The following is a 23549-nucleotide window of genomic DNA, read 5'->3' on the forward strand; positions in this document are numbered from 1 at the left end:
ACTGTGGCTACTTTGGACCAGGTAATTCTTTGTTGTAAGGGACTGTCCTGTGCGTTGTCAGATATTGAGCAGCATCCCTGGCTTCTACCCACTAGATAGAAGCAATCCTCCAATAGCAATCCTCCACTCAGATGTAGCAACCAAGAAGGTTTCTAGACATTGTCAAATGCCTCCCGGGGCTTAAAATCAGCCCCAGTTGAAAACCAGTGCTCTAAACTATCTTCCCATGATTCCTCCCAGCCTCAAAGCTAGAATTTTCTTTCCCTTTTCTTCTCTTCCTTTTATACTATCCCCCTGGTCCCAGGGGTGTGCTGCTTTCCGCTAATGCTCTGAGTTGATGGGAACCTACCTTTGGTTCCACTAAACACAATAGAGGGAGGTGAGAACAACCAACATCACTTAGATTTCTAAGTCATTACAAAAGGGAAATATGTTCAGGAAATACAAGGAATATGACCACAGACAGCTCAGAGTTCTAGCTTAGTTAGCTCGCTCTCCTAGGGCTGACACAGCTCTGCGGCACCTGGCCTGGCCTTGACCCTCTTGCCTGGCTCTGGACCTGTCTTCCTGTGAAGGGAGGCTCATAACCATCACCCCCGTCCCCAGAACAACCTGACCATCCACAGACCAGGCTAAGATCTTTTCTCGGTGCATCTGGTCCCAGACACTGTCGTCTTCCTTCTGCCTAAAACCACCTCCCCCTTTGCCTTGAATCCTTCTCTTTCTACATCCCAAAGAATCTACCATTATATCGTCCACTCAGCATCAACAACTCTGCCTTTGCTTTTCTTTTCTTTTTTTTTGGGGGGGTTTTTTTTTTTTTTTTTGCGGTACGCGGGCCTCTCATTGCTGTGGCCTCTGCCATTGCGGAGCACAGGCTCCGGACGCGCAGGCTCAGCGGCCATGGCTCACGGGCCCAGCTGCTCCGCGGCACGTGGGATCTTCCCAGACCAGGGCACGAACCCGTGCTCCCTACATCAGCAGGTGGACTCTCAACCACTGCGCCACCAGGGAAGCCCTTTGCTTTTCTTTGGACTCCTCTTTTGCCTATAAGGCATTTCACTCTAGCATATTCTAAGCACAACTGTGAAGAACCATTATGATCAAGGATAGGAACTAGAAGCCTATCATCTCTCTATCCATCTACCTATCCATGCATCCATCTACCTATCTATCCACCTAGCTATGCCTTTCCTCAGTCCCACATACCTCCTAGTGACCACCACTTCCTCGCCTTAATCCCTGCACTCATTTCTGCCCCCCATCTTTCCTGAAACTGCCCTTCTCCAGACATCAAGGACCTCACCATCCCTAAGTTCAACATCCACCATTCCTCCCTCTCCCTGGACTGCCCCGGTCCTTCCATCCTCTCGCCTCCCCCCGCCCTGGGGACTTCTCCTGCCACTCGCCTGCCTTCCCCTCTCTCCAGCACCTCTCCTCACTGCCTTTCTTGGCATCACTCCCTGTGCCCTCTGCTGAAGTGCTGCTGCTTCTTGGAGCCCTGTCCTGGGCCTGCTTCCTTCCTACTGTCCTTCCTTCTCTCCCTGGGTATCTCCCCAGCCTCAAGGCATCGGTTACCATCTGCGTGTCTAGATGCCTGTACCACCCACCTCTCCAGAGCTTCAGTCCCCCGTGACCAGCAGCAGCTGGGCATAGTGCTCCGTAGCACTTGGTATTCATTGTTCAGTGGCCGTATGCATGCCTGGGTTGAATGCTTGACCCAGGTCATCTCATTTAGATTCCGAACCACGCCTCCCAGCAACCCTGTGAATGCTGCCCCCGAGCAGTTCCACATGGCGGCCCTGACTCGTTATCCCCGCGTCACAGAGGTGTAAACTGAGGCTCAGGAAGGGAGGTGATTGGAGCAACAGTAAAAGCTCAGTCTTTCTGGCTGTAAAGCTGGCGCTGTTACCCACAAGGCTCTAGTGTGAGCCTCCAGCAGCCAGGAGCAGATTCTCATTTACTCCAAGCTCTTCGGCAAACTTTCTTCCATCTCCCTGCCCACAAGTTCACCAAAACAGGGGGCCTTCTGCTCGCTGTCCACACCCTCATTCCCGGCGCCTGCACACCGAGGCCGGGACAGATGGGTGGGCCCTGCAACTGTGAGTGGCAGCTCCCAGCCGGAGAGGACAGGTCGCACCCACAGCACTTACATTTAAAGCAGATTAAATGCATCCGTTCTAAATTCTAAGGCTCAGCTTAGTTTACATTTAAACACCTCCAAACTTGGGGTGCATCTTCTAGGCAGCATTGTGGTTTAATGGTGATGTCTGTGGGACCCATATAACCACAGTGTGTCTTACAGTGTCTTACATGTATCTCGTCAAGCCTCATAACAAGACTCTGAGGGGGGGCATCATTACCCCCGTTTGACAGCTCAGGAAGCTGAGGTTCAGAAGATGTGTTGCTCAAGACCACACGAATCCCAGCTCCCCCAGGGTCAGGGGGGACCAGTGGTTGCCCCTCCTGCTCATCCAGACCTTGGGGCTCAAGGGAAGTGGCCGGGGTGCGGACAGGCACTGTCAGGAAGGAGGTGCCCGGCATTTAGCCTCTGCCCTCCAAGTGACAGCAAGTCTGGGTCCTTCCCCCTTCCAGTACTTCGTCTTCGACTTCCATGTCTCTCCTGACGTCATGTTCGACAAGATCATCAAGATCTCGGTGAGTGGGGGGCAGTCCCTGGCAGGCGGGGCTCTTAGCTCAAACTGCACCTCTGTGCAGACTTGAAAAGGGCACCCCCTCTGGGCGGGCCAACCATAAAAAGGCAGACGCACACCCAGACACACAGCCGGCAAGTGGGGCACAGGCTGGATGTGGGCCCCTCTCACCCCGTTAGCCAGATCCTTCTGTCGAGTGTACAACCTGCTCACGCATACCTGGCAGCCAGCAAAGCACAGGCGAGGCAGCAGAGGCTGATACTAAGCCTCAGAGAGCCGCCCCAGCCCTGCCAGACACCCTCCTGCTTCACCTGAAGCTCACATCCCCAGCAAGAGTGACATGGCACCACTGTCAGTCAGCCCTTCCCCGCCCCACGGAAAGCCTCAGCCCCATCCCGCCTGACTGGTGACTGGTGGTTCTGCCCGGAAGGTGATTCACTCCAAGAACCTGCTGCGCAGTGGCACCCTGGTGGGCTCCTTCAAAATGGACGTGGGGACCGTGTACTCCCAGCCGGGTGAGTAGCTGCACAGCCGGCCAGCTCCAGGAGCCTGGGACATGCAGTGCCTCCCACCCTGGCAGGCCCTGGGCTCAGGTGAGGCCGTGAGTGCACACGCTCTTCAGGTGTGCAGAGCGATGGGGTGCCCAGCCTGCATACACTCGCAGTGACCACCTGCGCCCAGTCGGCGGGGCTCACGGGAGGCCTGAAGAGTCGGCAGCATGGCCCCCTTTTACAGCTGAGGGGCCTGGGCGCCAAAGAAGTGCCGGGGCTTCCCTGGTCACCCAGCTGGTCTACAGTGAGGTCAGGCCGTGTGACTCCAGAGTCCCTACCGAGCCACGCTGTCCTCAACACCCAATGCGGGGGGCAGTCTCTGAGGGACACTGTGCCCTGAAAACGCCTTCACTGACCATCCGTCCAGGGACCCAGGTTGCCTGAGAACAGCCGCGTGGGCTATCTGCTCAGCAGCTCTGGGGGAACCCATACGCCAACACCGCGTGGGGTTAGTGAGGGAACCCCAAGCCGTGGCCCAGAGGGCTGGTGAGGGTTGGACCAGACAGAGAAGGTGCCTCAGCCTGACAGACAACACTCACCACACGGCCAGCTTGGGAACCACAGGCAGACAAGCTGGCACTGGGCCCCACCCATGTCCCTGAAGTGAACCCGCCACTCGGGTGCAGTAAGGACCCCATGAGGCCCTCTGACAGTGACAATACAAGTCCATCCAGACAATCACATTTTACCCTCACAAAACAGTGAGGGAGACATCAGCATTCCTTCCCATTCTACAGACAAGATAAATGAGGCTAAAAGAAGTTGTGTCTCAGAGATGCCACTAAACTATTAGGTTGAACAAATTGGCGATTCCTTACGTTCAACCTAGTAGACACTTGGCTGGTACACATTATAACTATGACTCAGACCAGGAAATCTAAGCTGAAAACCCAAGATTATACACATAAAAATCACAAAATCATAGAACATTCAAGCTTGAAGAGACCTTAAAAACATCTAGTCCAATCTCTGTCTGAAGGAACAGAAAGAAAAAATCCATTCGCTCTTCAAATAGCCTTTAACTCTGAAGACAAATTGTATGTCCCTCCTGAGTCTTATTCTCTTTCCTTGCTAAATTTCTGCAGTTCATCTAACTATTCATTCACACATCTGTCCATCCACCCATATATTCTTTCACCCACCCACATATCTACCTACTCACCTGTCTGTATGTTAATCCATCCTTCTATCCATTTATCCATCTGCCATCCATCCATCCCTCTATCCATCTACCTTTTAGGCCAGCCAGGCACCCTACCACCCATCTTCTACTATCCATCTCCCCATCCAGCCATCTGGCTATCTATCTGTTCATGTATCCATCCCACAAACATCCACTCTGGCAAGACCCCTGAAGCTCTGGGGCAGCCTAGGACATGGCCCCCTCCTCCTGAGATGCGCCAGTTCAGCTGATGGCCTCCAGTGACCCCTCACACACATGGCTTACTCCGCTCTTACCATCCCGGTCTGTCTCTTCGGACTCTGCAATGGCATTATCTCTCCGGAGACACAGTTGGCCTGGCCTATCCCCAAACAGGCCGATTTCTGCACACAGTCCTAAACACATCTCACAGAACCAAATGGGGACAGAGGCTTGCTGGCAACAGGTCTGAACTATAGTAGAAGTTGAAAGAGGAGGGAGGGGAAGAGGAAATGTCTGAGTCCCTGGAGATTCCAGTGCCCACACAAAATCAAGGAAAAAGATGTGCCCTCCGTACAGGCTATGCCTGCAAACAGCTTTAAAGTCAACCTGGAGGGGCAGATCCGTCCTAGAGTGGGCTCCTCCCCTGACATCTGTCCTTTCCTCCACATTGTCCTAATTCCTGGGAGTATTGGGGTGACACTACCAGTCCCTGTCTCTAGGAGGCTTTCAGTCTGAAATTGGAGACAGACAATAAGTAGATAATCACAGTGACAGTGAGATAGGAGATGTGCATATGGAAAGGGGCCAGGATCAGCTCTTCTGAGGAAGTCAGGGAAGGCTGCATGGAAGAGGAGACACATGAACAAAATGATTAGAAGTATGAATAGAGAGGTGGAGGGTTGGGGTGGGGGGCAGAAGGGATGGGGGCATTCCAAGCTCAAAGAACAGCAGCCACAAAGACGTGGGGGTATGAAACAGCAATATGAATTACTCAGAGAGGGGTAAACAGCTTTGCTTGCAGGAGCACGAGGTGGGGAGGGGTGGGCGCGTGGAGGGTGAAGACTGCGTGCTGGGGAGAGCTGTATCAGGAGACCCCACAGGGGATGCTGAGGTCTGTGGTCTTTCCCCCAAGTACTGGGAAGCCTCAGGTGGGTTTGAAATGGGGAGTGAGAGAGGGAGGGCCTCTTTGAGGGCTCTGTCTGGCAGCTGCATGGTGGTTGACTGCATGGGTTGGGGGCAGGAGGGCTGCAGGCAGAAAAACCAATTAGGAGGCTCCTCTGTTTGAAGCCACGCCACACGCCTGGGTGCGTGGCCAGGGGCGGGGCCTTGCCTCGGCCGCCCTTGCTTGGGGACCTCTGTCTCCCTGGCCGAGAGGCAGGCAGAGCTGTGGCCCCAGGGCCCCGAGACCTGATGACCTGGGCTCCGCGGCCTGACCCGAGGACAGGTGCCGCCCCGGGTAGGCCAGCAGGTGCAGCCCCTTCTCGCCACTGCAGAACACCAGTTCCACCACAAGTGGGCCATCCTGTCGGACCCTGACGACATCTCCGCGGGGCTGAAGGGCTACGTGAAGTGTGACGTCGCCGTGGTGGGCAAGGGAGACAACATCAAGATGCCCCACAAGGCCAACGAGACGGAAGAGGAGGACATTGAGGGGTGAGGCTCCCATCCTCCTCCAGCCCCTGGAGACCCGGCCCAGCCCTTCCTGGAACACCAAGGGAGCCCCCAGGGTGGACTTTGCCCAGAGATCTCACCCTCCATCTCCCTACCCCCATGCCCAGATGGCCCATCTCTCCCTGGAAGGACTGAGGCCCGGCCAGCCTCGGTGTCCGGGGACTCTCCTCATGGGGCAGAAAGGACTGAGGCGGGGCGGGCAGGGGTCCACAGAGGGCAGTCAAGAGTGACAGTCGTTTGACATCCAGGCTTCTGACTGTGAGAAACTTGGAAAAAAAGAGCGGAGTCCCAGAGCTGCTGGGTCTTGAGTCTACGCCCAGGACAGCAAAGAGGTTTTATTTTCTGTACCAATTCCAGGCAGCTGACAGTGGTTGTTGAGAAAGCTTCTGGGACCTCATCTGGATTCAGTGAGGAAAAGTGCAGGATCCAATGAATCATGCCTTCCATGGGCCAGGGAGGGAGAGTGGGGGCCAGTTGTGAGGTTTTTGTGTAGGAGACGAAAGATGTGACACACAGCTGAGAAAACTGGATAATATTATTAAGAGTGGTCTCCCACGCTACAGTTAACAAAGTACTCGTATATTTTAACCTATTTGAGCCTTCTCATATTCTGAGAGGGAATATCATATTATTCCCATCTTAAAGGTGAGTAAACTGAGGCTTCGAGAGATGGGGAGATTTGCCCAGGATCACAAGACAGAAGGTGCCCTAAACTCCAGTGTTTTTAGTCCTAGTGTGGGCCTTCTCAGCCGTCCTTCACCTGTTGTCCCAGCCCTCAGGGGTATGTAGATGCTGAGGCAGGAGTCGGGGTGCCCAGGGCTGGCTACCACAGCCCTAGCTGTATGTTCCGGCAGGAACTTGCTGCTCCCCGACGGAGTGCCCGCCGAACGCCAGTGGGCCCGGTTCTACGTGAAGATTTACAGAGCAGAGGGCCTGCCCCGCATGAACACAAGCCTCATGGCCAACATGAAGAAGGCTTTCATTGGTGAGAACAAGGACCTGGTCGACCCCTACGTGCAAGTCTTCTTTGCCGGCCAGAAGGTATTGGGGTGCAGGAGGCTGGGGCTTGGGGTGACAGGCACCAGAGGTGCAAGGGGTTGGGTGTGAGGTCCTGGGGACGGACATGAGGCAAAATCAGAAGCCATGAGACTGGCCTTTGATCCCCTTGGTGAGTCACCTCTAGAAGTGACGAGAGAGAGATGAGGGGAGATCCAGCTCAGAGGGGCTGGGGGGTGAGGCCAGGCTGGGCCTTAGGGATTCCTCACTGCCCCCAGGTCACCTAGAGCTGAGGGGAGGGGGGCACTGAGAGGGAGAAGAGCCAGAGAGGCTGGGGTGGGGAAGGGTGAGGAGGTAAGTACACACACACAGCACATGCACGCACGTAACACACATACACACACACAGACACACATGCACACTCATGCACGTACACAAACCCTAACCCTCGCTCCCTCCCACCAGGGCAAGACGTCAGTGCAGAAAAGCAGCTATGAGCCACTGTGGAATGAGCAGGTGGTCTTTACAGACCTGTTCCCCCCGCTCTGCAAGCGCATGAAAGTACAGATCCGGGACTCAGACAAGGTCAACGACGTGGCCATCGGCACCCACTTCATTGACCTGCGCAAGATTTCCAACGACGGAGACAAAGGTCAGCAGCAGGAGGCTGGGGGTGGGACGTGGGGCTAAGGGGGTACGTAAATGAGACCCCCCCGCCATACACCACCACCATCCCGCACCTCTGCCTGAAAGGTGCCAGGCATGGTCGAGGCATTGCCAACAGCCCCCGCCTCCAGGGAAGGGTGGAAACTCATGGTTCACATCTGCACAGAGGTGCCTGGGCCCTCCTGAGCCAGGCTGCCTGGATTTGAACCCCAGCTCTGACAGTTAGAAGCTGTGTGACCTTCATACCTGTTCTCCCATCTGTAAAATGAAAATAATAGTAATTATATACATGTGTATATATACATACGTATTACATATATGCGTGTACTGCTGCCATAGTACCTATCTACAGACTTGTAGGACCAGAGCACTGAGCTGAGTACCAGGGATACAGAGCAAGGAGGAATCCATCCGGTCTTCACGGTGCTCCCCCGGGGATGAGGGAGACGGGTGTGCTACCAAATGCTCAAAACCTGAGACAGAAGACACAAAAGACTACAGATTGTATGATTCCATTCGTATGAAATGTCCAGAATAGGCAAATGCATAGAGACAGGAAGTAGACGAGTGGTTGCCAGGAGCTGGGGGGAGGGGAACTGGGACGAGCCACTGAAAGGTATGGGGTTTCTCCTGAGGAGGATGGAAGTGTCCTGGATGGTGGCACAACATAGTGAATGCACGAAAAGCCACTGAAATGCAGACTTTAAAATGGTGAATTTTATGTTATAGGAAGAATATCTCAGTTTTTTAAATGCTATAATGTTTTTTATAAACTAGGCAGAACAAAAACCAAACAAAACTCATAAGGCAGAATTGAATCCGTGTTACACACGAGACATAACAAATCCTAATGGGAGAAAAATAGTTGGGACTAGCAGTTGGGGGTACTTCGTGGAGGAAGAGCATTTAACAGGCACAGGCGGAGAGTAAGGGCCTTCGGAGAGGAGGGGAGGGGTCTGCAGAAGCAGGTGAGACCCTCGTGGCACACACGTCTGCACAGACGGCAAAGGCCTTGCTGAGGAGCTGGGGAGGTGCTGGCATCTGTCCTTCAAGTAGATCATAGACGGCCCCTGCAACAGGCACCAGGAAGCAGGGGGCATGATTTTGCTCCACAGAAATGGACGTGTGTGTATGTGGAGAGGCACGGCCAACTCAGGCTCCCGCAGAGAATAAGCAGACACACAAAAGTGCCCCATGCAAGTGACAAGGTCACCCCACAGCCAGCCCCGCGCAGCAGACACCACTCTCCCCGCAGCCCCTGTGAGCCTCGCTGCCCGCAGGCCCTCTGCTGCCTCAGACATTTCCCCGAGCGAGACACGAGGTCCTCAGCTCAGCAACCAGGAGGTACAGGCCAGGAGCCCCCAAAATAGGTCCCTCCACCCAAGTGAGCCCCTCCACCCTCTGCCCCCGGCCCGCAGGCTTCCTGCCCACGCTGGGCCCCACCTGGGTGAACATGTATGGCTCCACACGCAACTACACGCTGCTGGACGAGCACCAGGACCTGAACGAGGGCCTGGGGGAGGGCGTGTCTTTCCGCGCCCGCCTCATGCTGGGCCTGGCGGTGGAGATCCTGGACACTTCCAACCCTGAGCTCACCAGCTCCACGGAGGTGCAGGTGGAACAGGCCACACCCGTCTCCGAGGTGAGGCCCCAGGGCGCTGTGCTGTCCTCCAGAGCCCCCCGCTCAACCCCCTTCCCACCACAGCAGCCTGTGCCTGGCCTCTGCCAGTGTCCCTCCTGCCTGCTTCAGGGGTCCAGACCCCAGGATGGGGCCTCCCTCCCCAGAAAGCAGGAGGACCTCTGTCCCCTTCCACTGCCTGTGCCTGTGCTCTCCCCGGAGGTCCCAAGGTGGAGCCTTGTCTCTGCCTTGTTCCTGGCCATGGCTGTCCTTGTGCTGGACATAGCAGCCCTTCCTCCAGGGACAGGCTGGAGGGCCGAAGGAATTGGGCCTTCAGTGTCGGGGCTCGTAGCTCCACAGCCGGGTAGGATGTCCCCACCATTAGCCCCAAGGGCCTGTCTGTAAGACGTAGGAGGAGGCCTGGCCCCAGACCCAACCCCCCACCCCGTTAAGCTTTCCGGAGGGTTTGAACCACCTTCTCCACAGAGCTGCGTAGGGAAAATGGAAGAATTCTTTCTATTTGGAGCCCTCCTGGAGGCCTCAATGATCGACCGGAAAAATGGAGACAAGCCCATCACCTTTGAGGTCACTATAGGTGAGAGCTGGGCTCACAGGACTGGGGGCTGCTGGGTGGTAACTGCCAAACCCTGCTCCACAGCCCGGGGGGGTGGGGCACTTTGACCACTCCCCTCGTGTGTCCTCAGGCACCCACACCACATACAGCGACTACACCTGAGAACACACGCCCCACAGGGTTGGCCTCAGCTCCACCTAAAGGCTAGGCTGTGTTAGGGACCCGAGGAGGGAAGAAGCCCTCCCTGTAGAAGGGAGCGAGGCCCTCATGGGACTGGAGAGGAGAGAGTGGGAACACGGGCCACGTCCTGGGCTGGACCTTGAGCCCAGCGGTCGTCAGGGCTCCTAGTGAGACCTCTGCAGGAGTGCAGGACACGGCCCCTTCCTCTGACGAGTGTTCCACCGTGTCTGAGCTGGCACAGACCTGTGAGCACCAGCCCCATTCCCTGACTCTCCCTCTTCCCTCCCACAGACCCCTGGACTGGAGGGCAGGGTGGGGCCTGGTGGGAAAAGGACTCTAAGCCCTCAGGTGCCCCCTTCTGCCTCCAGGCAACTATGGGAACGAAGTCGATGGCCTGTCTCGACCCCAGCGGCCTCGGCCTCGGCCTCAGAAGGAGCCTGGGGACGAGGAGGAAGTGGATCTGATCCAGAAGTTGAGTGACGATGAGACTGATGAGGGTGGGGACCTGGCCTCAGTCTCCTCCAGCCCACCCATGCGGCCCCAGATCACTGACAGGTGAGCCGGCCAGGACAGAGGGTCCTGGGAGCCCTGCCCACTGCCTCCCATCCTCTCATGGCCTGGCCCCGCCCCACCACCGCCTGCCTGGGCGCCCAGTCCTCAACCTCCCACCTGCTCCCACCCCAGGAACTACTTCCATCTGCCCTACTTGGAGCGCAAGCCCTGCATCTACATCAAGAGCTGGTGGCCGGACCAGCGCCGCCGCCTCTACAATGCCAACATCATGGACCACATCGCAGACAAGCTGGTCAGGGCCAGGCCACGGCGGGGAGGGGAAAGGCGGAGGGCGTGTGCGTCAGAGGGCCTCGCCCAGCTTGGACAGCTCCCTGCAACACACAAGTCCTGTCTGCCTGGCAGCATGCCGTGGGGTTGGGGGAGGAACTGCAGAATGGCCCCAGTAGAACCTGTGTTCCTGTCCCCGCCCCAGTCCCAGGAGCGGTGGAGAGCCTGAGGGCTGCCCGGAGTGGAGTCTGGGAACCCTGGCCCATCCAGCCCCGGGTTTCCCTGGAGGTGACTGGCCAACCCCTCTGTCTCCGGCCTGCACTCCCCACCCCCTGCGTTTAGCCCTGAGTTCTGTCCAACCCCTGTGGGTCCACCAGGACCACAGACTCATGGCCCAGAGGTGGCTTCTTCCTTCAGGTTCTGAAAACAGAACCTGGAAAATTTGGGTTTCCTTGTGATGGCGAGACAGTCCAGAGATGGCGCTCGTGGGAGGTCCTAGGGCGCTAGCCCCTCATCCCCCTGATGCAGCGGGGAGACATTTGGGGAGGCTGAGGGGGGCTGTGGCTCACACTCCTGGTTCACAGGAAGAAGGCCTGAATGATGTACAGGAGATGATCAAAACGGAAAAGTCCTACCCTGAGCGTCGACTGCGGGGCGTCCTGGAGGAGCTGAGCTGTGGCTGCTAGTAAGTGGCAGGGCTGCCAATGGGGGGTCAGAAGTGGGGGGTTTGCAGAGAAGGAGGCATCTGCAGGCCTCCTGCTGGCGGGTGGGCTCTGCTAAGCCCTGCTTCTCCCCCTCCCAGCCGTTTCCTCTCCCTCGCGGACAAGGACCAGGGCCACTGGTCCTGCACCAGGCTGGACCGGGAGCGCCTCAAGTCCTGCATGCGGGAGCTGGTGAGGATGCGGCTGGACCACACCGGGGACAGAGGGAGGGTCTGGAGGTGAAAAGGGAACCCGAGGTGGGGGACATCTGTCTCTGAGGTCACAGCCCCCAGGGCCAGACCCTCCATCATGTGTCATGACCCAAGCCTCACTTACACCCCCCACCCCGGCAGGAGAGCATGGGGCAGCAGGCCAAGACCCTGCGGGCACAGGTGAAGCGGCACACGGTGCGGGACAAGCTGAGGCTGTGCCAGAACTTCCTGCACAAGCTGCGCTTCCTGGCAGACGAGGTGTGCCCCCTGCCAGCCCCAAACCAGAGTGACCCAAGGTGGTGGAAGGGGGGCTGCACAGGAGGGGTTGGACCAGACCATCCAGGAGGCTCCTCCTGCTCTGACAGCCGTTGGGGGACAGGAGAGACCAAGCCTTTCACCCTGTCCCGTGTTCTTCCCGCTGGACCGGTGGGAGGAGAAGGAAGACCCAGCGCCGGGGTCCTTTCCTCTGTGGGTTCAGGCCTGGCCAAGAGGCAGGATCTCTCCCTTACTGGGCCACCACCCCGCCCCCACCCCAGCCTCAGCACAGCATCCCCGACGTCTTCATCTGGATGATGAGCAACAACAAGCGCATCGCCTACGCCCGGGTGCCCTCCAAGGACCTGCTTTTCTCCATCGTGGAGGAGGAGCTGGGCAAGGACTGCGCCAAGGTCAAGACGCTCTTCCTCAAGGTGCCGGAAGGGGAGCAAGATTGGGGGCGGAGGGGCTGGGGTCTGCGCCTTTTCAAGGGGTCAACCTCCCCTTGGAGGGAGCAGTACCCCCACCCCTGGGTCTGGCTGGCCTGAGCTGCCGGGGTGCTCAGAGAAGAGCTGGAGAGAATAGGAAACGGGTGGGGGGTCCCCCCCTGCCCATGCCCCCCTGCACTGTGATCCGCACCACACAGCCCAGCGGGACGGCTGCGGAGGGCAGGGGCCCCTCTGCCCATGGCCTCCTCCAGCCTCCTGCCCCTTCCTTACCCCGTGGGCTCCGGCAGCTGACCCTGTGCCCCCCCTGCCAGCTGCCAGGGAAGCGGGGCTTCGGCTCGGCCGGCTGGACGGTCCAGGCCAAGCTGGAGCTCTACCTGTGGCTGGGCCTCAGCAAGCAGCGCAAGGACTTTCTGTGCGGCCTGCCCTGCGGCTTCGAGGAGGTCAAGGCGGCCCAGGGCTCGGGGCTGCTCGCCTTCCCACCCACCAGCCTGGTTTACACCAGTGAGCGAGGACTCCCGGGCCTGGGCGGGAGGGCACCGGCGGGTGGCCTGTTCCCCGAGCCTCAGCCTGCTCCCCCCCACAGAGAAGCAGGCCTTCCAGCTCCGCGCCCACATGTACCAGGCGCGCAGCCTCTTTGCCGGCGACAGCAGCGGTCTCTCGGACCCCTTCGCCCGTGTCTTCTTCATCAACCAGAGTCAGTGCACAGAGGTGAGGCCCCCGGGGGGGAGGGCACGGCTCTGGCTTTGAGAGCACTGGAGGGGGCCTGTGAGCCTCTGGGACCTGGAGAAACAGACCAGCCAGTACCCCAGATCCTTAGAGGGAAGCCTGGCAGATAACTGCAGGCCCAGGCCACACAGAAGACAGGGAAGACGTTGGCAGGGGGCTGGGAGATAGGGTCAGGAGCAGACCTCATATCAGCCTTCATTTTAAGATTCCCAGGCGAGTCAGGGGACACGGTGCTCGTGCTCCCGCATCCCCTGGAAACCACAGTGACTGGGGGTGACTCCTCTTCAGGTGTTGCCCACCCACCATCGCTTACCTGTGCCCCCCCTCCATGCTGCAGGTGCTGAATGAGACCCTGTGCCCCACCTGGGACCAGATGCTGGTGTTCGACAACCTGGAGCTCTATGGTGAAGCTCATGAGTTGCGGGACGACCCCCCCATCATTGTCATCGAAATCTATGACCAGGACAGCATGGTATGGGTGGGCTCTGGCACCAGGGCCCACGCCTCCTCCCCCGCACTCCACCTGCGTTAGCGGCCACCTCCACAGCCCACTCCCAGGGCCCCTTGGCCAGGGTGCTTGCCGGGGAAGCTGGGAGTCTGGGCTGCTGACCAGCCCCTCCAGGAGACCCCAGGTGTCTCCTGCCCTGTCACTGCAGCCTGACCCCTTCCTAATGCTGTGGGCCTCTGGGGCCTCAGGGAGGAGACAGGCCAGGGCGTCCCACCTCCCGGCACAGACAGACCAAGCTCAGACCCAGATGTGCCAGGAAAGCCTGCTGTCCCCAGCCTTCCCCCATTTGAGGGCTCCCCCACCCCTGCCCACACCTACCACAGTCAGTAACAGCCTCGTAGCTCTCCATGGGAGCTCTGGAGTAAGAGAGTGGAGGGTTAATGTGACCCCTCCAGAGCTGGGGAGCCACTTACTACAAGCTACCTCAGCTACTGGGGTGCCCTGAGTGAGCTCTGGACTAGAGGTAGGAGCAGCTATTTCTAGTCCCGAGTCCTGCATCTGCCATTCATTGCCAGCATGGCCTGGAGCTGGCCCGAGACTTGGTTTCCTCCATCTGTAAAATGGGGTGATCACACCTGCAACTACATGGGGCCGTGGTGAGGACTGAATGAGATCCCAGGTGTGAACACGTTTGGTCGGTTCGAGCACCAAGAGGCCACCTTGGCTGTTTGTCGCCTCAGGGCAAAACCGACTTCATAGGCCGGACCTTTGCCAAGCCCCTGGTGAAGATGGCCGACGAGGCATACGGCCCGCCCCGCTTCCCGCCCCAGCTCGAGTACTACCAGATCTACCGCGGCAACGCCACGGCCGGGGACCTGCTGGCCGCCTTCGAGCTGCTGCAGGTGGGGCTGCTGCAAAGAAGGGGCTGTGCCAGGGGCCTTTCTCCTCCCCGTCCTGCTGCGAGGCCAGTCGGACAGGAAGCTGGGGGGGGTGGTTCTTGGGAACCTGGGCTGTTCAGCCTTCCCTGTCTCCCCAGATCACATGCCAGATAACTCATGGGGAGAGAGAGCCCTCTCCCCGGGCTCCCCAGGGTGTGACACTATGTCCCCCACTCCCCAGATTGGACCAGCAGGGAAGGCCGACCTGCCGCCCATCAATGGCCCAGTGGACACGGACCGAGGTCCCATCATGCCGGTGCCTATGGGCATCCGACCCGTGCTCAGCAAGTACCGGATAGAGGTGTGTGAGGGCTCCGTCCGGCCCCTCCCAGCCCTGCCCTGAACAGGCCCTGCTGTGTTCTGCTCCCTGGCCCCACTCACTCTCTCTCCATGAGGGTCGTAGGCATGCATTACACTGTTGGCATCAAACTCCAGGGGTCTTCAGCAACCTCAGGCCACGCTCCGTTTTTCAAATAAGGACACGGAAGGCCCAGGAGGGGAAGTGACTGGCCCAAGGTCACACCCAGGGGCCAGTAGCAGACCCAGGCTCGCGACCGTCCAGCGCCTGCCCCTTTTGCACTGAGTCACACTGCCACGGCCCAGGACCCTTCCCGGCCCTGCCATCTGCCCCCCACAAGTACCCCCCACCCTCACCCCACAGCACCTTCAGGACACCCGGCCCTCCTCGGCTCGCCCAGCCCTGCCCCTCCTGACGCACGGTCCACCCACAGCCCGGTTCCTCCGCAGGTGGCCCTGCCCGCCCGCAGCGGGTGCCCTTGACTGAGGGGCCGTCCTCTCCCCCCACCGCCCCCCCACGCAGGTGCTGTTCTGGGGTCTGCGGGACCTGAAGCGGGTGAACCTGGCCCAGGTGGACCGGCCGCGGGTAGACATCGAGTGCGCGGGTAAGGGGGTGCAGTCGTCCCTGATCCACAATTACAAGAAGAACCCCAACTTCAACACCCTCGTCAAGTGCTTTGAAGTGGTGAGTGTGGGCCGGGACCTGCCTGGGCAGAGCGGGGTGCCTCTGACCCTTCTCTGAGCTCGGGGTCCCTGCCCCACCCCCAGTACCTCCCGGAGAACGAGCTCCTGCACCCGCCCTTGAACATCCGCGTGGTGGACTGCCGGGCCTTCGGCCGCTACACCCTGGTCGGCTCCCACACCGTCAGCTCGCTGCGGCGCTTCATCTACCGGCCCCCGGACCGCTCAGCCCCCACCTGGAACACCTCGGGTATGGCGCCCCTGAGGCCCAGCGCAGGGCCTCCGGCTCACAGGGCAGCCCACCTGGTTTCCTCCTGGGGCCATCCCTAAGTGGGCCGGGGAGGCCAGGAGGGAGGTCCCGCCCTGGGGGCCAAGGAAGTCTGCCCAGGGTGGCCCCAAGCTCTAGCGCCAGAAAGGCCAGAGCCCAGGGGTCCTTAGAGGGCCTGAGGGCAGATGGCTTCCTCAGCCGGTTCCTGGAGAAGACCCAGGCTCCCCCCATCCCAACCCCCCAAGCCCCCCGCCCCCCGGCCTCCACTGTGTCGCCCAGCACACCTCACCCTCCTCTCTGGCTCACCTCCTCCCTCTCCCCCGGAAAGCTCTAGAATCAGCTTTAGGCCTCTGGCCCTTCCAGGCACCCCTGACTCTCACTGTTCCTCCTGCTCCTCCTCGTCTGTCTGTCCATCTCTCTGTCCAGGCGGGCTCCTCCAGGGCCGCCGTGTGCTGTACAGTGGGGGCCCCTCTTCTCACCCCACAGGGGAGGTCGTGGTGAACATGGAGCCGGAGGTGCCTGTCAAGAAGCTGGAGACCATGGTGAAGCTGGATGCGGTAAGGCGCCTGGGGTCAGCCCCACGCTGGCTGGGGACGTGCAACTGCGGGCGGTGCTTTCCCAGAGCCGGGCCACCCCGCACACAAGACGACACATTAAGTCACTCCTCCTTTGGCGTGCGATGGGCCAGGGCTAACCCTGACTGCTCATGCACACAGCCCCATCCTATACTGTCCTGGCAGGCGAGACTCTCAATTCTGCACGTGTGTGTGCACATGTGCATGAACACGTGGTACACACGTATGAGAGACAGAGAGAGCAGTAACCGTGTAAAGTAATAGCCTGCAATTATTTTTATTCCAACAAACGACACCATAGGCAATGGATTCCTTGTGCAAACACCAGTGTTCTTTCCGGAGGGTCCCCGGTTTTCCTTCCCAGCCATTTACAAACAACTCTCCCAAGGTGTGGGTTGGGGCAGGATTTCCAGGTGGAAGCGCCTTATTCCTCCTGGCTTTGGGACTGGGACTCTTTGTCTGCCAGAGGGAGACCTGTCACCTCGGTGTTCGGATGCGGACATGGCGTCAGAAGGGGACGGCGGGATGGAGGCTGGCCTGGAACAGGCCATCCTGAATCCAGACAGGACAGAGGGGTGGGAAGCAGGCTTCCTTCCCACCACATTCTCCAAATCCCGTTCCTGACTGCATGTGCTTCACACAGCCCAGGGGCGTCTCCTAGCCTCTGAGATCTGAGTCCGGTCTGAAAGGATCCTTCCCTACCTCATCATCCTGGTCCCCACAGAGTCCCAGCCAGCAGGCTGAGTTAGCACGGGGCATGGCTCATGGAAAAGGGGAGAAGTCGAGGCCCGGTGCCTGACCTGCAGGCCTGGGATGGCACTGCCAGGGGCTCTGGGGCTACACCTGGAGATGCCACATTCCCCTCGGCTTCCAGCTTCCTGAGCTCCTCCCTGAGAAGCCTGTTCCTCCTGGAGGCAGGGCCGGGGTAGGGAAGCCCCCTGGTTTCAGGCCATCAGTGAACCAAGAGGACGGCACAGACCCGAGCTGCCCCATCGTCCCACAGGCCCTGGACTCTGGTGGGGCCCTTTTCACCAGGTTCCTCTTCAGCTGTGTAATTTTGTGTCCACTTACTTTTTAAGGCACTTGTCCTTCATCCAGCCAACATTACTGACCTCCAGCCTCATGCCGTGTCAGCCTCCCCTCTCGACTCTGACTGCCCACTGCAGTCATCCGGGGAGTTTACAGCTGTCCTGGTGCTCAGTACCCTCATTTGCACTCAGTGGAGCCCTGCAACTGATGATTTTTAAAAGCCCCCAGTAATGCTAACGTGCAGCCAAGTTTGCAAACCACCACCCTGGAAGGTCTGAGGAAACAACTTCGAGGCAGACCTTCCACAGACCCAGAATTGGCCATGTGAGCACAGCGCTCACGACACAGGGAACATCCCTGCATGAGGTCCCTCTCCTCCACCCTCCCTGGCCGGCCACTACCTACCACTTCCGGCCCCAGTGGCTAAGTCTGTCCCTGTCTCCTTGGTTCCTTTCTGCAGACTTCTGATGCCGTCATCAAGGTGGATGTGGTGAGTGTGGGGACCAGCCGGGGCACTCTGGGGAGAGAACACCCTATACTACATAGGGTATCAGGCCAAGGAAGACAGCATCAGGGACCGAGCCACCCCATACCCCCTGATGCCCTGGCCATCTCACCCCTCCAAAGAGGCAGAGGGAGAGAGCTGTTTGGGCTTCAGGGTCCCTGAGATGCAATCCTGCCTTGGCTGGGGGCTCATGCTGGCAGGTCATGGCCCTCTCTGGGCCGTGACATCCACTTCCATAAAACAAGGCCCTGCCCCTTGATGTCGGGAGCCCCACAGAGCCTCCTGGAGCCCAGGGATTTCCTGGAGCAGATGGTCAGAATGAGTGGGGGAACCCCGGATTGTTCAGGTCTCCAGGAATGGCCAGGGTGTGGGGATGTATGCGGGACTCTAGACCTAGCCAACCCTGCAGGCTGAGGAGGAGAAGGAGAGGAAGAAGAAGAAGAAGAAGGGCAGCTCGGAAGAACCGGAGGAGGAGGAGCCAGATGAGAGCATGCTGGACTGGTGGTCCAAGTACTTTGCCTCCATCGATACCATGAAAGAGGTGACGCCTTGGCCTGGGCAGGGGCCCGAGGAGGGACTGGGCTGGGAGGGGTAACCCCAGCTCCACATCAGACCCTCCCATCCAGCTGCTTCCCCGCCCGCACCAGAGCTGGCTCCCCCACTCCATCGACATGAGCTTGGGGCAGGCTGTCTCACAGCCTCGAAGTTCTAGCTCACCCTTTTCCAGGATGGAGGTCCAGTCTACCTTCCCTGCCTTGGTTTCCTCTAGTCCTCATTCATTTCTTCCACAAATACCTCTTGAGTATATATGATGAGTCAGACACCAACCTAGGGGCTACAGGAGCCAAAAGGTAAGATTGGCTACCTGCCCTGAGTATTTACTGGACATGCGAAATGGACATGTAAGCAGATACACTACCATGTGATAACAAAGGCAATTCAGTGCCTGGGGGCATCAGGAAAGGCTTCAGAGAGGAAGTGACCTTTGAGGAAGAGGAGAAATACACGTTCAGAGGCCAAAGGGAGCAACAACTTCTCAGTAGTATTTGCACAGCTATTATTATTTTACATAATAATACCCAGCTGTTTTATTTTACATGCCTCCATCACTGTGGCTGTGAAATGTTCTTCCCCTATTGTGTGCACACGGGTTCTGTCTGCTGAACCAGATTGCAAGTTCCAGAAAGCTCATGTCTCCTCTTCCTTGTTTGTCTCTCCCCACACTGCCTACCTAGCTCAGAGCACTCCTTGACTGACTGACTGACCAGGATGGACATGTGCCCATGGTTGTGTTTCCTCAACCAAGCTGATCCAGCCACATTCTCTCCCCCAGGCCCTTTCTATGACCCGAGTTGTGTGTGATGTTTACTATCCATGTTAGAGCACAGGTTAAACTGCTGTAGCAAGTTAGATTGATGTGAACAAGAAGAAGGTTGGTATGGTGATTCAGTGGGGTCAGGGACCAAGACCCTGCCATCTTGTTGCTGGCATCTGCGTGGTTAGAGATGGCTTGCCGTCATGTCCTAATACTAGTCCACGGGAAGGGTAAAGAGAAGAAGGGGACACATACTCCTTTCCTTTTAAGGGCCCAGCCTAGAAGCTGCACATATCACTTCAGCTCACACTGGCTAGAATCTAGTCCCATAGCCACACTTAGCTGCAAGGGGGGCTGGGAAATGTAATCTTTAGCTAGGTAGCTGTGTGTCAAAAACTTCTAGAGAGCAGGAGAGCAGATAACTGGGGGACACCTAGTAGTATCTTCTCCCACCAACACCTCCTGGATTCAAGTTGGCCAGGCTGGAGCTCCAAGAGGCTGCCCATTGTCTCCTCGAGTCTATTCCTGTAATTTGCACAGGCTGCCACCAGGTGGCGGTGACACCTGGGTGAAACCTGATGATTTAGTGTCCAGTGTGTACTGACTGAAGAAAATAAGGCACATTTTCTTATTCAGTTATACTTTTCTACATTAAAATAATAATACCACTAAGAAGCAACATTAAAGAGCACATATTTTTCAATCACACACAATTAAAGAATCATAACCCCTAGGTACAGTTAAGTCACATTGAACACATCATAAACTTTTTTTTAACCCACTTAAGCACATCATGGGTTTGAAACCCAATGGAAAAGAGTTTCTGCCTCTAAGCATTTAAGACTAGTCTGACACCACAGTGTGGGTTCAACAAACCCCTCCCTAGGAAACCCACCTTCCCTCCTCCTCACCTCATCTTTTGGCAGCAACTTCGACAGCAAGAGGCCTCAGGAATTGATTTGGAGGAGAAGGAGGAGATGGACAACACTGAGGGTGAGCCCTGGAGCCCTGGATCTCTGCCTCTCCCTCCCGGCCCCCCAGATGGGTGGCTCCCCTGCTTGTCACACCAGCTGCTTCTCTTTCCCCTTCCCATGGGCCCTCACAGCTGTAGCAGCCAACAGCAGATATCACCAGGCATCCCTGGGCACCAGAGAGCAGGCTGAGGCCCTTATCTAGAATGCCTTTTACTCTGACCAGTTCAGCAGCCACAGTGAGGGACAGACATTTAGAGTCACAGAACATCAGACCTGGAAGGGGTCTCAGAGCTCACCCCATTCAGCATTTTCCAGACTTTTTCCATGGAACACTATTAATGGGTCTTCTGAAGGGAAAAGAGGGTTCTGGGGTCAAATGGGTTAAACAGGTCCCTTGGTGCAGGACTTCTCAGTGCCTTTAATATACAAATGCTATTATAAATCTCTAAAAGGAAGACATAATAAAATATTTCCCCAGCTTATTTTACACACACACACACACACATATCTTTTCTTTTAAAGCATTCCAAGAACACCTACACCTAGTGTTCCACTGAATGCTGTTTGGGAAATGCTGATACAGAGCAATCCTCTTAATATTAAAGACAAGTAGACTGAGGCCAGAGAGCACAGTGAGCTGGCACAAGACCCAAGCTCCTTCCATGCCCCTCTCTGTCAAAGGGCACACAACGGTCTCTGCACATTTCTGGCATACTGGTGCCCTGCTCCCGTGTGAGGCGGGCATGCCAGGCAGCATTGTCTGCATTTTCTACAGATGAGCACACAGAGACCTGCAAGTTAAATTAGCAAAGCGACAGAGCTGGGTCTCCAACCCAGGCCTTCCTGCCAGATCATTTCTGCCTCCTTGTCTGTTTCTGGCCAGGCCTGAAGGGGCTGATGAAGGGCAAGGAGAAGGCAAGGGCTGCAAAGGAGGAGAAGAAGAAGAGAACCCAGAGCCCAGGCCCAGGCCAAGGGTCTGAGGCCCCTGAGAAGAAGAAATCCAAGATTGATGAACTCAAGGTGAGGGTCTGGGAGCAGACCTAGCCAGAAGGTAGGGTCACACTGGGGGCAAGACAGAGGCCAGTGGACCGGCCTCACCTCCTGACAGCCCGGCCTGGCTCAGGTGTACCCCAAGGAGCTGGAATCAGAGTTCGACGGCTTTGAGGACTGGCTGCACACGTTCAACCTGCTTCGGGGCAAGACGGGGGACGATGATGGCGCAACTGAGGAGGACCGCATCGTGGGCCGCTTCAAGGTCAGGCAGGGAGCACAGGTGGGCCCTAAGTCCTGAGCCCCCCACCAGCTCTTCTCCCCACCCCAAGCCCGGGGCTGACAGCCGGGTGGAACGGTCAGCCAACCCGGTTGGTAAAGTATGAAAATACTTCCATGCTGATTGATAAAGATCATCTGCCCTAAACCCACCTCCCCACTCCACCCCCCTCAGAGTTGCCCCCCCACTCCAGCCACTCCCTCCAGAACCCCTGACTCTCCATACCCCAGCAACTAAAGGGTTAAGGCCCCACCGCAGCAGGGTGCAGACCCTCAGTGCTCTTGGCTATTTTGAATGCCACCCCTGCCTGTGCCATGGGAACCTGCACCCTGACCCACTCTTGCCTCTCCCCAGGGCTCCCTCTGCGTGTACAAAGTGCCACTCCCAGAGGATGTGTCCCGGGAAGCCGGCTATGACCCCATCTATGGCATGTTCCAGGGCATCCCCAGCAATGACCCCATCAACGTGCTGGTCCGGGTCTACGTGGTCCGGGTGAGAGTCCCCTCACATCCTTTCCCCAGGCTCCCGGTCCTCCTGCCCAGGAAGGGCTGAAACAGCTACAGACTGACATCCCCCAACTGGAAGACACCAGGGAGGTCAGCTGGTCTAGTGCCATCCTTTATAGAGGAGGAAGCCAAGGCCCAGAGAGGGTCAGGGACTTGCCCAGGGTCACACAGCAAGTCTCTGGTCCGTGCTCCTGCCCCTCACTGTCATGGGACCATCAGGGAGAGGGGCAGGGACACTGGAAGATGAAGGTGCCCGGGCCCTGCTCAGGAGCACCCCTCCCATCCCAGGCCACGGACCTGCACCCCGCAGACATCAATGGCAAAGCCGACCCCTACATCGCCATCCGGCTAGGCAAGACTGACATCCGTGACAAGGAGAACTACATCTCCAAGCAGCTCAACCCCATCTTTGGGAAGTAAGGCCTCCTGGTGTCCCACTTCCACCTGCCCCGACTTCCCCAGAGCAGACCACCTCCTACTCCACCCTACCCCAGCCCAACCCTCAACCCTTCTCCCAACCCTGTCCCACAAGGTCCTTTGACATTGAGGCCTCCTTCCCCATGGAATCCATGCTGACGGTAGCTGTATACGACTGGGATCTGGTAGGCACCGATGACCTCATTGGGGAAACCAAGATCGACCTGGAGAACCGCTTCTACAGCAAGCACCGCGCCACCTGTGGCATCGCCCAGACCTACTCCACGTGCGTGGGGCGGGGCGGGGCGGGGCGCACCTACTGCACCTTGACTCCAAAGCCAAGATGCAGACCGTGGGATTTGGGAAGGTGGACACATTATGGTTTCTGTCCCAGCCAGGCATCCACCCCGACAGGTTCTGGGCTCAGCCTTCAGGGGCCAGGACTGCAGATTCCAAGACAAGGAGAGAGATGGGATTCCAGGACAGAGGAAGCAGGATGAGGAGAGAAAAGCGGGCTGGGAGGAGAGGCAGAAGTGTGCTAGGAAGAGTGCGCTGAGGCTCTGGCCGCCCTGTGCCACTGCCAGGCTGCGTGACCATGGGCAAGCCCCTTAACCTCTTGTGTTATCAGTTTCCTCAGGGAGTCTTTGAAGTTCCGTTAGAGGGGACACAGTGGGGGGATGGTGCGGGCTGCCCTGGGGGAGACTGGATACTCATCCTTGGGACACTGAGCACGTGGGCCGGAGCCCAGGGCAGGAGGGATCAGCCTGCAGCAGCCCTGGTGTGTCAGCTGATCCTGGAGCGCAGGGAAGGGCTCACTTGCTGACACGGAGCAACGGCCAACCTAAGGAAACCGGCCAGGACCATCTACCACCCGGGGATGGCCCAGCCGCACCCTGAGCCCCACCCAGCCCATGTGTCTCCTCCGACAGACACGGCTACAATATCTGGCGAGACCCCATGAAGCCCAGCCAGATCCTGACCCGCCTCTGCAAGGAGGGCAAAGTGGACGGCCCCCACTTCGGGCCCCCTGGGAGAGTGAAGGTGTCCAACCGCGTCTTCACAGGGCCCTCCGAGATCGAGGATGAGAACGGTAACAGGTTGCTGGACGAAGCTACGGGGGTGTCAGAGGCCAAGGAAGGACCCACACTT

General features: G+C 57.9%; 1 protein-coding gene across 5 annotated transcripts in view; it reads left to right on the forward strand.

Annotated features, from left to right (window-relative positions):
* The window catches only part of OTOF (otoferlin), a gene marked incomplete at both ends in the record, with an annotated part of 90659 nt that overhangs the window by 61109 nt on the left and 6001 nt on the right, over positions 1–23549 (forward strand). For 2 of the 5 annotated variants that reach the window (XM_079720877.1, XM_079720878.1), the window contains 30 exons: positions 2596–2658; positions 3085–3169; positions 5843–6002; positions 6875–7061; positions 7482–7668; positions 9101–9324; positions 9787–9895; positions 10423–10609; positions 10739–10859; positions 11419–11519; positions 11637–11727; positions 11889–12005; positions 12284–12436; positions 12763–12952; positions 13035–13159; positions 13515–13649; positions 14366–14527; positions 14745–14864; positions 15384–15545; positions 15629–15791; positions 16296–16366; positions 17874–17903; positions 18328–18459; positions 20160–20226; positions 21091–21227; positions 21331–21462; positions 21832–21969; positions 22272–22399; positions 22516–22686; positions 23330–23490. In XM_079720877.1, the coding sequence (XP_079577003.1) occupies positions 2596–2658; positions 3085–3169; positions 5843–6002; positions 6875–7061; positions 7482–7668; positions 9101–9324; positions 9787–9895; positions 10423–10609; positions 10739–10859; positions 11419–11519; positions 11637–11727; positions 11889–12005; positions 12284–12436; positions 12763–12952; positions 13035–13159; positions 13515–13649; positions 14366–14527; positions 14745–14864; positions 15384–15545; positions 15629–15791; positions 16296–16366; positions 17874–17903; positions 18328–18459; positions 20160–20226; positions 21091–21227; positions 21331–21462; positions 21832–21969; positions 22272–22399; positions 22516–22686; positions 23330–23490 (4009 nt within the window). Of the gene's footprint in view, positions 1–2595; positions 2659–3084; positions 3170–5842; positions 6003–6874; positions 7062–7481; positions 7669–9100; positions 9325–9786; positions 9896–10422; positions 10610–10738; positions 10860–11418; positions 11520–11636; positions 11728–11888; positions 12006–12283; positions 12437–12762; positions 12953–13034; positions 13160–13514; positions 13650–14365; positions 14528–14744; positions 14865–15383; positions 15546–15628; positions 15792–16235; positions 16367–17873; positions 17904–18327; positions 18460–20159; positions 20227–21090; positions 21228–21330; positions 21463–21831; positions 21970–22271; positions 22400–22515; positions 22687–23329; positions 23491–23549 lie in introns of those variants that run through there. The other 3 variants (XM_079720876.1, XM_079720875.1, XM_079720879.1) reach the window with 2 other exon arrangements.

The sequence above is a fragment of the Hyperoodon ampullatus genome (assembly GCF_949752795.1).
Source record: "Hyperoodon ampullatus genome assembly, chromosome: 15".
In the NCBI taxonomy this organism is placed as follows: domain Eukaryota; kingdom Metazoa; phylum Chordata; class Mammalia; order Artiodactyla; family Ziphiidae; genus Hyperoodon; species Hyperoodon ampullatus.